At 44.2% G+C, this 13098-nt stretch overlaps 1 protein-coding gene across 1 annotated transcript in view; it reads right to left on the bottom strand.

The window, feature by feature from the left end:
- Window positions 1-13098, bottom strand: part of shisa6 (shisa family member 6) — a 56785-nt gene that overhangs the window by 39708 nt on the left and 3979 nt on the right. Inside the window, exons 3-5 of the mRNA XM_018734355.2 lie at window positions 12481-12638; window positions 5653-5748; window positions 3985-4053 (exon numbers count right to left, since the gene is read on the bottom strand). Coding sequence (XP_018589871.1) covers window positions 3985-4053; window positions 5653-5748; window positions 12481-12638 — 323 coding nt within the window. The remainder of the gene's footprint in view (window positions 1-3984; window positions 4054-5652; window positions 5749-12480; window positions 12639-13098) is intronic.

Genomic DNA, 13098 nt, shown 5'->3' with positions numbered 1-13098 from the left:
GGTATTTTGGCTGAAAATGGGAAACCAACTAGATTTGCAAATACATTTTTAAATGTCACCATTTTATTCAATAATGTTAGTATAAAATAATAATATACTATAAAATATAAGCTACAATATACATATAGGTACTAGGTACAATGACATACATCTCAGAGAGCAATACAATGTGTACATTACATCAACAGAAGGTGAGATTTGGATACAGGCACATGACTCTTGAGTGCTTTGCAGACGGCTTGACAGAGTGCTGCATTGTTTGATAGTTTTTGAGTCATGGGGACCCCACAGGCAGGGATGCCTAAAGGGCTTATTTCAGTCAATAATACAGTCCATTTGTAACAGATCTCTGAGAATGCAAGCACCTTAAGAGCTTTTCACTCAGCACATTGGTGCCTTGACCCACAGGGACAATACCCCTAGTGGCCACTCAGTTCCACTAATTCAGACCCACACACACACACATTTTCTGAACCGCTCATCCCAGTCAGGGTCACGGGGAGCCAGAGCCTAACCCAGCAACACAGGGCATAAGGCTGGAAGGGGAGGGGACACACCCAGGACAGGACGCCAGTCTGTCGCAAGACACCCCAACCAGGACTTAAACCCCAGACCCACCAGAGAGCAGGACCAGGTCCAACCCACTGCGCCACAGCACCACCACACCCCCACGCCCCCAGACCTGCACACCTGTTCACAATTTATTCAGTCATATATAAAAGCAGCAAAAGAAAACAGAAACAACATTGTTTAATTAGCATTCTCTTGTGAACCTTAGTTACTTATTTATTACCAAAGTCTTGTCCCAAAGGTGTCCTGTCCTGTTTTGTTCACTCCTGCCTTTTGTGCTCCTGTCCAGGTGAAGTGTTCCAGTCCGGTATTTTGTCACACCTCCGTATTCAAGTTCTACTCACGGAGTTGTGGTTCACAGTTTACCTTTGTGAAAATATACTTGTGCATCTATTTGTCCCGTGTCCATCAATTCACCTTTACTGTGTACTTTACAAGTTGCACTGTGCACTTATAAATACAGTCTGTACGTGGAGTCATTTTACTTTACATCCGTGTCAGACTCACGTCTGTGAATAATATAGTGGTGAAGGTAGCGAGCAAGATCAGTGAGACACTTTTTTTTTTCACGTGTGGATTGCCAGTATGAGGTGGGTATTGCAGGTTTAATCTGATATAGTGGTGATTCATTGTGCTGCATTTAACTCAAGATCAACTTGGAATCAATACAAATGTTACCTACCACTAATAAAAGCATTAACTTAATCCATTTGACGACAACACAATTGTTTACTTATACAACCTCTCAATATTGGTATTTTATTTAAAATGAAAACTGCATACATGTTATACAACTATGAAGAAAAGATAGGCCTATGTCTTTCCGACAGCCCAGACAAGGTGTGCATCTTTTTGGCTTCTTCGGGAAACTGATGAAGGTTTATCTAAATTAATCCAAGTTTCTGCTGGGATCTCTCTTTTTCTGTATTTCAAAAGGTTTTATGGTATTTTAATGTGTTCTAAATTTCTGTACTGGGACTGTTTTTGTGTTGTTTAATCTATGATGTGTTTTAGGGGTGTTCATGCCACTGAAAATGTTTGGATGTAGAAAGAGGAGTCTTCATCCCATAGGTGAGGCCCATATACAAGTTTGTGGGGGGGGTGTCACTCTCTGGGATTTGAGTTTTTTCAATTGCTTTTTTCCTCTGCTTCCTATGTCAGTACATCACCTTTCAGTTTTCGATCTTTTAATCCATATAGTAGGTGGCATTACAAGGGCTATGCTGTTACTTTAAGTAACGATCACAAGGGTTGTCCACTTAGTCTGGACTGAAAAGGGATTGGTCACGCATTAAAAGACATTCCCTACATTAATAAGTTAGGGTCAATCACGTTACTGTCAGTGCAACATCAGGATGTAATATGGACATGGACTTGTATTACTTTTACATCTGAACACGGACGTGAAATTAAAGTATGGTGACCCCACGTGCAGAGTGTATTTACAAATGAACCATGGGAAAAAGTACAGTGTGGAAGTAAAACAATTAACTCAGATCAGAGACACACAGTGTACAGCATTCTCAAAGGCAACAAGTGACACAAAGATCTGTGAGTATGATGTGAACATAGAGGTGTGACGGAATATTGGACTGGAATGCTAGACCTGGACAGGAGCGCAAAAGGTAGGCGTAAACAGGACAGGCACTCGGGACTGCAACATAAACACCTATGAAGCAGGACTTGAGAAACTGAGTAACTAGGGTTTAGATGGAAATGGCTGTAAAGAGCTGATCAAGAATCTGCAATCTTGGCTCAGTTAACTTATGCCAGTAATTAATAAAAGAGGATGAAATCCCCAACTCTTTGAATTCAGCTTCCATTAGTCTAATTTTAAAGAAAGACAAGAATCCATTACAATGTTTTTCCTTTCAGGGGGTGCGGTGGCGCAGTGGGTTGGACCACGGTCCTGCTGTCTGGTGGGTCTGGGGTTCGAGTCCTGCTTGGGGTGCCTTGCGACGGACTGGCGTCCCGTCCTGGGTGTGTCCCCTCCCCCTCTGGCCTTCCGCCCTGTGTTACCGGGTAGGCTCCGGTTCCCCGTGACCCCGTATGGGACAAGCGGTTCTGAAAATGTGTGTGTGTGTGTGTGTGTGTGTGTGTGTGTGTGTGTGTTTTTCCTTTCATCTAATCAGTTTGCTGAGTCTTAAAAGTGTAACCAAAACTATGGCAAATAGACTCTGTTCTCCCAAAAATCTTTAAACCTGATCAAACTGGATTTCTTTGAAGCCAGGTTCAGTTCCAATAATGTAGATTGTGCTTTAAATATTATAAACTTCATTGCTGGAAAGCAAGACCTAGCTCTAATCCTTTGTTGATGCTGAAAAAGCATTTGACAGAGTAGAATGGAGTTTATTTGCTGTCTTGGAAAGACTTAAAATGGGTAATAACACTAACTCTTATACTGAAATCCTTTGGGATAAGTTGACACAAATGGCTTTGTCAGACAGTTTCTCTGTTGGAAGAGGGTGCTGACAAGAGTGCCCCCTCTCCCCCTTACTATTCACACTCATGACTGAACCTTTGGCAGAAGCTCACACACACACGCACACACACACACACACACACACACACACAATGATTATTAGGGTCTTTCTCAAGTTACAATGCAGTATTACAACAGAATTCACATGGCCACCATATAGTATGTGGGTTAAACAACTAATAAAATTCATTGAGTGACATGCCCACACCTTGGAGGATGAGACTTGTATTTGTAGAAGGGTGGAACAAGATATAGCACATGGAATCACTGCCAAGATGTATCAGAGACAGGTAAATCTGCACAGATTGCTCAATGCTAGGTTTGTTCTTTACGGCATTGCAGACAAATGCTGCAAAAAAGATGCACTATGTACATCCAGTAGTCTCCCCAATCTGGTCAAACTGTACATTAACACTAGACATACAGAAGGTTTCAGAAATTCCCAGACCATCTCCCAGATGTCAATCAAAATATACTCAACTACCCTATTCGGAGCATAGTTGTGTTAAATACTACTACCTGCATCACTCAACATATAAATCTCATTAAGGCTCTCCCTAATGAATTTGTGATTTTAAATTATGCACACAAGAAAGCACAGAGAGAACATATAGAGCACAGAGGTACTAAACTGCTCTCAAAATTACATAAACATTTCCTCTTGTTCTAGTTGCTGCCAACCAAAATGTCATTTAATTGGACAAAATCAAGGTTTTAATTTTCCATACACATATTTACATTTATTTATTTAGCAGATGCTTTTTTCAAAGCGACTTCCAATGAGCCTTATGTAGTGTTATCAAATACAAGGCAATCAAATACAATATCATGTTGTATATTCAAATACAAGTAAATATATGGAAAGCAAGAGTTCCCTCACACCATGCAAAGGCAATAAACGTACATGATTTCTGCCATGCAGAAACACCTACCATAGGATGTGGGGACATCCAGATTCCCCTGCCAGCCAAAATGACCAATCCCATCCACTGAGTGCTGTGCTAAAGAAACAAAACAACAAGAAATTACTGAACTGCAGACCTCTCACACAGATTACAATAACTGAACTGGTTAGCATTAAATTTTTAACTTGTTTATAATAGGGGGTGTGGTGGCGCAGTGGGTTGGCCCATGGTCCTGCTTTTGGGTGGGTCTGGGGTTCGAGTCCTGCTTGGGGTGACTTGCAACGGACTGGCGTCCTGTCCTGGGTGTGTTCCCTCCCCCTCCGGCCTTAGGCCCTGTGTTACCAGGTAGGCTCCGGTTCCCTGTGACCCTGTATGGGACAAGTGGTTCTGGAAGTGTGTGTGTGTGTGTGTGTGTGTGTTTATAATAATGGTAATAATACCAGTGCAAGGTTCTTACCCCATGAGTCACTGCTGAAAACCTATTTCTGTAGTATGGCATATCCATGGTAGCTCTGGTGTAACTGCTGTCTGACACACTGTTTAAATGCTAATGTAACATTCTTAAAAGAAGAAAAAGTAGCATTTGCTGTACTGCAAGAAATGCACTTTGCTCAAGAGAGACTTTAAAACTGAAAAGAGACTAGGTTGGTCAATTTATTTTTCGTAATTTAGCTCTAGCAAAAGAGGTATCCCCAGGAAAAATCCCCAGAGAACAGGTTCATCTTAATTTCTGGTTTGCACAAAATATCAAATTTTTAAATGTTTATGGACCGAATGTGGACTCCCTACAATTCATGTCCCGTATGGTGTTGTTATTTAACCAGTACTGTAAAGGTTCCGGTTGCTTGGCTGGTGATTTTAATTGTACATTAAACAGAAAATTAGGTAAATCATCCATGTCTTAAATGTCAAATTTTAAGTCCTCTGCTACTCTTAAGAATAGAAGCTCCAATCTAGGCTTGGTCGATATCTTGAGAGAATTGCACCCCGATGTTAAGAATTATGTATTTTATTCAAACCCGCTTAATTCTTATTTTAAACTACATTATATTTTCATCCCAAACCGCTTTGTTCATGCAGTCGGATCCTGCCAGATTGGCCCCATCACGCTCTCAGACCAGTGTTTTTAGAAGCTCGTATTCTATGGTTAACTTCCAAAAGTAAACAATGGAGACTGAACTACACTCTTCTGTACAGTGAAGCTTTCTTTAGGGAGATTTTTGAAGGAGTAGACCTATATCGTCAAGATAACTAGCAGCCTGGTTAGGCTTGAGATTCTCCTCCCAAACATCATTTAAACTTGATTTATTAAGATTTACATTTATTAAGTAGATACTTTTCTCCAAAGTGACTTCCAATAAACTCTGTAGTGTTGTCAGCCCACACACCTTAATCACCAAGGTGACTTACACTGCTCGATACACTACTTACACTGGGTCATTCATTCATACATCAGTGGAACACACTCTCTCTATCACTCACACACTATGGGTGAACCTGAACAGCATGTCTTTGGCCTGTGGGAGGAAACCCACATCCTCTCGCACCACCCAAGCACTGTGAGACAGTAGTGCTACTTGCTGTGCCACCGTGCCGGCCAAGATATGCACAATTTTCCAGGAGCATCTTAGCTGTGTTTTAAAATCATCCAAGGAGCTCAATCCCTCCAACTTCCATGCTGAAAAGTGTCATTACCTTTCAGAGGTGGCCGTCCCAAAGTCACAAATCCAGAGGAAATGAAGTTGTGCACATCTGTTCCACTGTTGTGGAAGTTCTCTTTCCCATAGTGCCCTATGTGCAACAAATCAGAATTACAACTAGGCAACCCACAATGCTTTGTGAATTACTGATATGTAACATTTACAGTTGTTCTCTTTTATTTACTTTTTAACACAAGTATTTCTGGTGAGAATCCTAGCTAACACATGTAACAGTGTTCTTCTAGTGACTGGAACCAGAAGTCTTCTGATAAATCTATTTTTAAACTCATTGTACTAATTTATGCTCTCACCATGTTCTACAGGTATAATAATTGTATTTCTCCTGCAGCACTATATAAGCCTTATTTAATTTGGATTTAAAATGATAAAACTCATTAACTCATAGACGACTAAGCTTGGAATTGAAATCCAACTCCTTTCTCAGGTAAAACACTCATTTGCAGGATAAGAGGAATAGTTTAATATTTTTTTGCCAAGGACACTTTCCTGGTTTTTCTCTTCTTTTTCTTCTCACAGTTTATTATTATAATTATTATTATTATTACTATTATTATTATTATCTATTTAATCATTTAGCATTAAAGCCAGAATGAGTGCCCTAGAACATCAGATTATAACCCCATGTAATTGTGTCCATTCTAGAGATATTTTAGCATAACTGAGCGTCAATTTTCGGACTCAGGAACATAATAAAAATTTTACCAATGAAACTAATGGTAATTACATCATTGATTTATGAAATTTCACCTCTTGAAGGGTTTTTCTGGAACACATTACCTTGGAACGGTGGAAAAGATTGTATAGACATTTTTCTCAGTAAGTGTAATCTATTTCTGTGAAAAATACAGTTGTGTGTAAATGGCAATATCTTTACAGTGGCAAGAAACTGGCACTCCTGTTCCAAATTAGTCCACAGAAGATCTGGCACACCTTACTGGGGCACCCAGCTCACAAGCTGTTCCCCAGGAGAAGACAGGAGCAGAGACAGAGATGAAAATGTAGAAGGGCAAAGGCTTAGGGGACCCCTTGTTACAGGACTTACGTGAGATGTCCCAAAAAAATAACTGCTCTGTTTCATACTGAGTGGGAAATGTGAACATATGATGGGATCGCAGTCCTGGCAACTTGAATTCATGTGGCATAGTAAGTAATGGTTCAGAGACTTAGGAGAAAGCAAATGGACAGATCGTTATTCTGTATACAGTCAATGAGATTTGCACATTACTATGCATTTTTTTTTTTACCTTGTGGAATACATCAGTCCTTTAGACAATTAATGTTATTCCTTATTTAACTGCTAACTTACAATGTTAGGTTTTGTACAATAAAAGATTTAGTACTATTTGCACAGTTACACAGTTGGATATTCTTACTGGAGCAATTAACAGTCAGTACATTGTTTAAGGTCATAGCAGAAGGAGTATGGGATAAAACGGGAACCTTCAGAATAAAAGAGAACAGCCCTAACCACTCCACTACACAATAACAGCAGTTCACAGAAGTCAGGGAAACAGTCATTTATACATATAGCAATAAACACATTAATAAGTATCAATTTTTTAAACAATTACTTGTTTCTAAAGGTTATTCTTGATATAGTAGACAAGGATTTTGCTACATGGAGAGCTACAATGAAACCTGAAACAATGAGTCTCACACCAAATACACGAGAAGTGAAAATCCTGCTTGTAAGTGAACTAAAAATAGGTAGCATATTTTCTAACTCTATGGTGATCAGAAATATTTTGTTACAAATTCACCACAAAAAACAAATAGACTGGAGTCATGGGTTATTTTAATATTATATTTATTCAATACTGCATGGCATAAAAATCCCTTATGAAGGAAAAATCAAGGCTTTCGTTTACCCCGCCCGGTATGGGGTCACCGGGGCCCCACCCTGGAGCCAGGTCTGGGGGGGGAGGCTCGCATGCGAGCGCCTGGTGGCCAGGTCTATGCCCACGGGGCCTGGCCGGGCTCAGCCCGAAGCCATGACGTGGAGCCGCTCTTCGGTGGGCTCACCACCTGCCGGAGAAACCGTAAGGGGCCGGTGCATTGTGATTTGGGCGGTGGTCGGGGCCGAGTGCCTGGCCGACCCAAACCTCGGGCGCCAACTCTGGTTTTTGGGACTTGGAATGTCACCTCACTGGTGGGGAAGGAGCCTGGGCTAGTGCAGGAGGTTGAGAGATACCGTCTAGATATAGTCGGGCTCACTTCCACTCACAGCTTGGGTTCTGGAACCACTCTCCTCGATCGAGGGTGGACTCTCCACTATTCTGGCGTTGCCCAAGGTGAGAGGCGGCGGGCTGGTGTGGGCTTATTAATAGCCCCCCAGTTCAGCCGCCATGTGTTGGAGTCTACCCCGGTGAATGAGAGGGTCGTCTCCCTATGCCTTCGGGTCGGGGAACGGTCTCTCACTGTCGTGTGTGCTTATGCGCCTAGCGGCAGTGTAGAGTACCCGGCCTTTTTAGAGTCCCTGGGGGGCGTGCTGGAAAGCGCTCCCACTGGGGACTCTGTCATTCTACTGGGGGACTTGAACGCCCACGTGGGCAGTGAGAGTGATACCTGGAGGGGCGTGATTGGGAGGAACGGCCTCCCTGATCTGAACCCGAGCGGTGAGTTGTTATTGGATTTCTGTGCTAGTCGCGGTTTATCCATAACGAACACCATGTTCATGCATAAGGGTGTCCATCAGTGCACTTGGCACCAGGACACCCTAGGTCGGAGGTCAACGATTGACTTTGTAGTCGTTTCTTCTGACCTTCGGCCATATGTCTTGGACACTTGGGTGAAGAGAGGGGCTGAGCTGTCAACTGATCACCACCTGGTGGTGAGTTGGATTCGATGGCGGAGGAAAAAGCTGGACAGTCTGGCAGGCCCAAACGCATAGTGAGGGTCTGTTGGGAACGTTTGGCGGAGGCACCTGTCAGAGAGGTCGTCAACTCCCACCTCCGACAGAGCTTCAACCAGGTCCCGAGGGAGGTGGGGGACATTGAGTCTGAATGGACTATGTTCCATGCCTCCATTGTTGGGGCGGTGGTTCGGAGCTGCGGCCATAAGGTCTCCGGCGCCTGTCGCGGCGGCAATCCCCGAACACGGTGGTGGACACCAGAAGTAAGGGATGCCGTCAAGCTGAAGAAGGAGTTCTATTGGGCCTGGCTGGCTCATGGGACTCCTGAAGCAGCTGACAGGTACCGACGGGCCAAACGGAGCGCGGCTCTGGCAGTCGCCGCGGCAAAAACTCGGGCTTGGGAGGAGTTCGGTGAGGCCATGGAGGAAGACTTTCGATCGGCCTCAAAGAAATTCTGGCAAACTGTCTGGCGACTCAGAGGGGGGAAGCGGTGTTCCACAAACACTGTTTACAGTGGAAGTGGTGCGCTGCTGACCTCAGCTGAGGATGTCCTCGGGCGGTGGAAGGAGTACTTTGAGGATCTCCTCAATCCCTCCGACACGCCTTCCGTAGAGGAAGCTGAGGCTGGGGACTTGGAGGGGGACTCGTCCATTACCCTGGCTGAAGTTGCTGAGGTAGTCAAAAAACTCCTCGGTGGCAAGGCTCCGGGGGTGGATGAGATCCGCCCCGAGTTTCTCAAGTCTCTGGATGTTGTGGGGCTGTCTTGGCTGACACGCCTCTGCAGCATCGCGTGGAGTTCGGGAACGGTGCCTCTGGACTGGCAGACCGGGGTGGTGGTCCCTCTTTTTAAGAAGGGGGACCGGAGATTGTGTTCCAACTACAGGGGGATCACACTCCTTAGCCTTCCTGGGAAAGTTTATGCCAGGGTACTGGAAAGGAGAATCCGACCGATAGTCGAACCTCGGATTCAGGAGGAGCAATGCGGTTTTCGCCCTGGCCGTGGAACACTGGACCAGCTCTATACCCTCACTAGGGTGCTGGAGGGTTCGTGGGAGTTTGCCCAACCAGTCCATATGTGTTTTGTGGACCTGGAGAAGGCATTCGACCGTGTCCCTCGTGGCATCCTATGGGGGGTACTTCGGGATTATGGGGTTCGGGGCTCGTTGCTACGGGCTGTTCGTTCCCTGTATGACCGGAGCAGGAGCTTGGTTCGCATTGCCGGCAGTAAGTCAGACCTGTTCCCGGTGCATGTTGGACTCCGCCAGGGCTGCCCTTTGTCACCGATTCTGTTCATTATCTTCATGGACAGAATTTCTAGGAGCAGCCAGGGAACGGAGGGTGTCTGTTTTGGTGGCCGCGAGATCTCGTCTCTGCTTTTCGCGGACGTTGTGGTCCTGTTGGCTTCATCAAGTCAAGACTTGCAGCGTGCACTGGGGAGGTTTGCAGCCGAGTGCGAAGCGGCGGGGATGAGAATCAGCACCTCCAAATCCGAGGCCATGGTTCTCAGTCGGAAAAAGGTGGATTGCCCCCTCCGGGTTAGGGGGGAGTTGCTCCCTCAAGTGGAGGAGTTTAAGTATCTCGGGGTCTTGTTCACGAGTGAGGGAAAAATGGAGCGGCAGGTTGACAGACGGATTGGTGCGGCGTCCGCAGTAATGCGGTCATTGTACCGGTCTGTTGTGGTGAAGAGGGAGCTGAGTCGTAAGGCGAAGCTCTCAATTTACCGGTCAATCTACGTTCCTACCCTCACCTATGGTCATGAACTCTGGATCATGACCAAAAGAATGAGATCGCGGATACAAGCGGCAGAAATGAGTTTCCTCCGCAGAGTGGCTGGGCGCACCCTTAGGGATAGGGTGAGGAGCTCAGTCACCCGGGAGGAGCTCGGAGTAGAGCCGCTGCTCCTCCGCATCGAGAGGAGCCAGTTGAGGTGGCTCGGGCATCTGTTCCGGATGCCTCCTGGACGCCTCCCTGGGGAGGTGTTCCGGGCTTGTCCCACTGGGAGGAGGCCTCGGGGCAGACCCAGGACACGTTGGAGAGACTATGTCTCCCGGCTGGCCTGGGAACACCTTGGGGTTCCCCCAGAGGAACTGGAGGAGGTGTGCGGGGAGAGGGAAGTCTGGGGGGCTCTTCTTAGACTGCTGCCCCCGCGACCCGGCCCCGGATAAAAGCGGAGGAAGATGGATGGATGGATGGATGGATGCATGGCATACTGCTTATGACTAAAATTGTGCATAACCTGTTCACCATACACTGAATATTTTAGCTTATGGACCAAATTAGGCAGAAGTCTATTCAGAATTTTTTAACTCCAAAGTTACTATAACCATTCTGTAATCAATAATAGCTGAATAACTAATTTATCTATCCACTTTTTGACAGGTTACATCTTATTTAGAAAGACCTTAGACAAAGCTGTAATAAATAATATACTGTTCCACTTTCACCATTTCATCATAAAAAAAAGTTTGTCCATAGCTGAACAGGATTTTTCAGAACTATGGGTGCTTAGATGAATACAACACCATACTTTGTTACTAAGCAAAGAATTTCTGTAATTCTTTAGTTTTGCAGCTACTTTAAATTTTTTTTTTTTCTTTTAGAATTTTACATATATGTGTTCTTGTAATAATCTTCTCATATTAAATAGCTTGATGACTGCTATGGAACACATTATACTAAACAAAATATTTTCCACATTATTCTAAATTTTAACCTAAAGATCTTGTAGAATTGGAGAAAATGGTATGTAACAGTTTACCTTTTTGCCTGCAAGTAAAAACTGATTTACAAATAAACTCACCTTTTCCCAACTCACTTCACCCATGATCTCATAAGTTCATGTAAGGTGTGAATGTTCATGCACTATAACTTTAAGATCATGCCCAGAGAAACCTTTACACAGCTACTCCTGCAATGTAACGTAAATGTTGATATATATATATATATATATACACACACACACATTTTCAGAACCGCTTGTCCCATACGGGGTCGCAGGGAACCGGAGCCTACCCGGCAACACAGGGCGTAAGGCCAGAGGGGGAGGGGACATACCCAGGACGGGACACCATTCCATCGCAAGGCACCCCAAGTCAGACTCAAACCCCAGACCCACCAGAGAGCAGGACTGTGGTCCAACCCACTGCGCCACTGCACCCACACACACACACACATTTTCAGAACCGCTCATCCCATACGGGGGTCACAGGGGAACCGGAGCCTACCCGGTAACACAGGGCGTAAGGCAGGAGGGGCAGGGGACACACCCAGGACAGGACGCCAGTCCGTCACAAGGCACCCCAAGGGGGACTCGAACCCCAGACCCACTGGAGAGCAGGACTGTGGTCCAACCCACTGCGCCACCGCACCCCCTATATATATATATATCTCAAAAAAAAAAAAATTACTAGGAAGGTGATTTGGAATTGTTGATATCTGGATAACGTTTTATGCAGCTACTCATGTGATGGACATTGTTCATATGGTGGAAAGTAACAAAGTAACTGTACTTTAGAATCATGCATCTGCATCTATGTGTCTGTTTCTGTTAATGTAATGCACACATTGTATTTTCTATGAGCTGTACGTTACTTTGGAGAAAAGCATCTGCCAAATGAATACGTCAATGTAATGTAAATGTAAATATAAACTTGTGTGCATTTGTCCATTTGTGTATGCTCTTTCCCTAGGGCAGGTGGTTGTGTGAAGACTGCTGCAATAGCCATTTTTCTGTCATGAAAATGTCAGGTCATTTTTTTCTGCTTTTGTCCTTTTGATTCTTATGGGGATTTATGGCTTGACATGTGCCAGTTGTGATTTTTGTCTTATTCAGTTCTCTAGCCTGCTGTTATTGTAACATGTTATTGTTAGCCTGGGCACATACCTATAACCATCATTAAAGTTATTGTCTTGGTACACTGTTACTTGCTTTATTCACATTCATGAACCTACCGTGGTTAGACTTTGCATTATGTACTGGAGTGTAGTGATTCTTGGAGGTCCGGATGGGTGTGTTTTCTTTGGGTGAACCCTCGACTGAAGCAATGTTTTCATGCTCATACTGAGATACTGGAATGGGTCCTTGCTGCTTTAACATGTCCACAAGAGCTCTGAAAAAAATAAAAAATAGCAATAATACATACTAACTTGCATGTAGTTCAGTTATCAGTAGAAATTACACTTATTACATATTACTTTGCATTTATTTAGTATTCTCAGACTCTGAAGAATTTATCTCGATTGTACTTTGAAGCAGAGTTAGCATCATAACTATGTCAATGTCAACCTGTAAAAGATACAAGCACCTTGTTCCACATAGCCATGTGTGACATTGGGAGGTTGTATTTTTAGACCTTCTTATCCATGGTGGGTACACACTTTTTCCTATATCTTGTCCACAGACAGAAGTGACCTGATTTCTGATGCCCCAGTTGTCCACTGCATCTCCTGTGCCTAACACACAAGCATGCGCCTTCTGGACTTCATAGAGCTGGTTTAAGAGGTCCTGCAGGTCTTAATTTCCCCACATTAAAATACACATCAAACTCTCAGCATCTGTGTCATATGTTA

The sequence above is a fragment of the Scleropages formosus genome, chromosome 5, assembly GCF_900964775.1.
Source record: "Scleropages formosus chromosome 5, fSclFor1.1, whole genome shotgun sequence".
Taxonomy (NCBI): Eukaryota; Metazoa; Chordata; class Actinopteri; order Osteoglossiformes; family Osteoglossidae; genus Scleropages; species Scleropages formosus.
The sequence above is the reverse complement of the archived record's forward strand: the minus strand, read 5'-3'. Positions and strand labels throughout refer to the sequence as shown.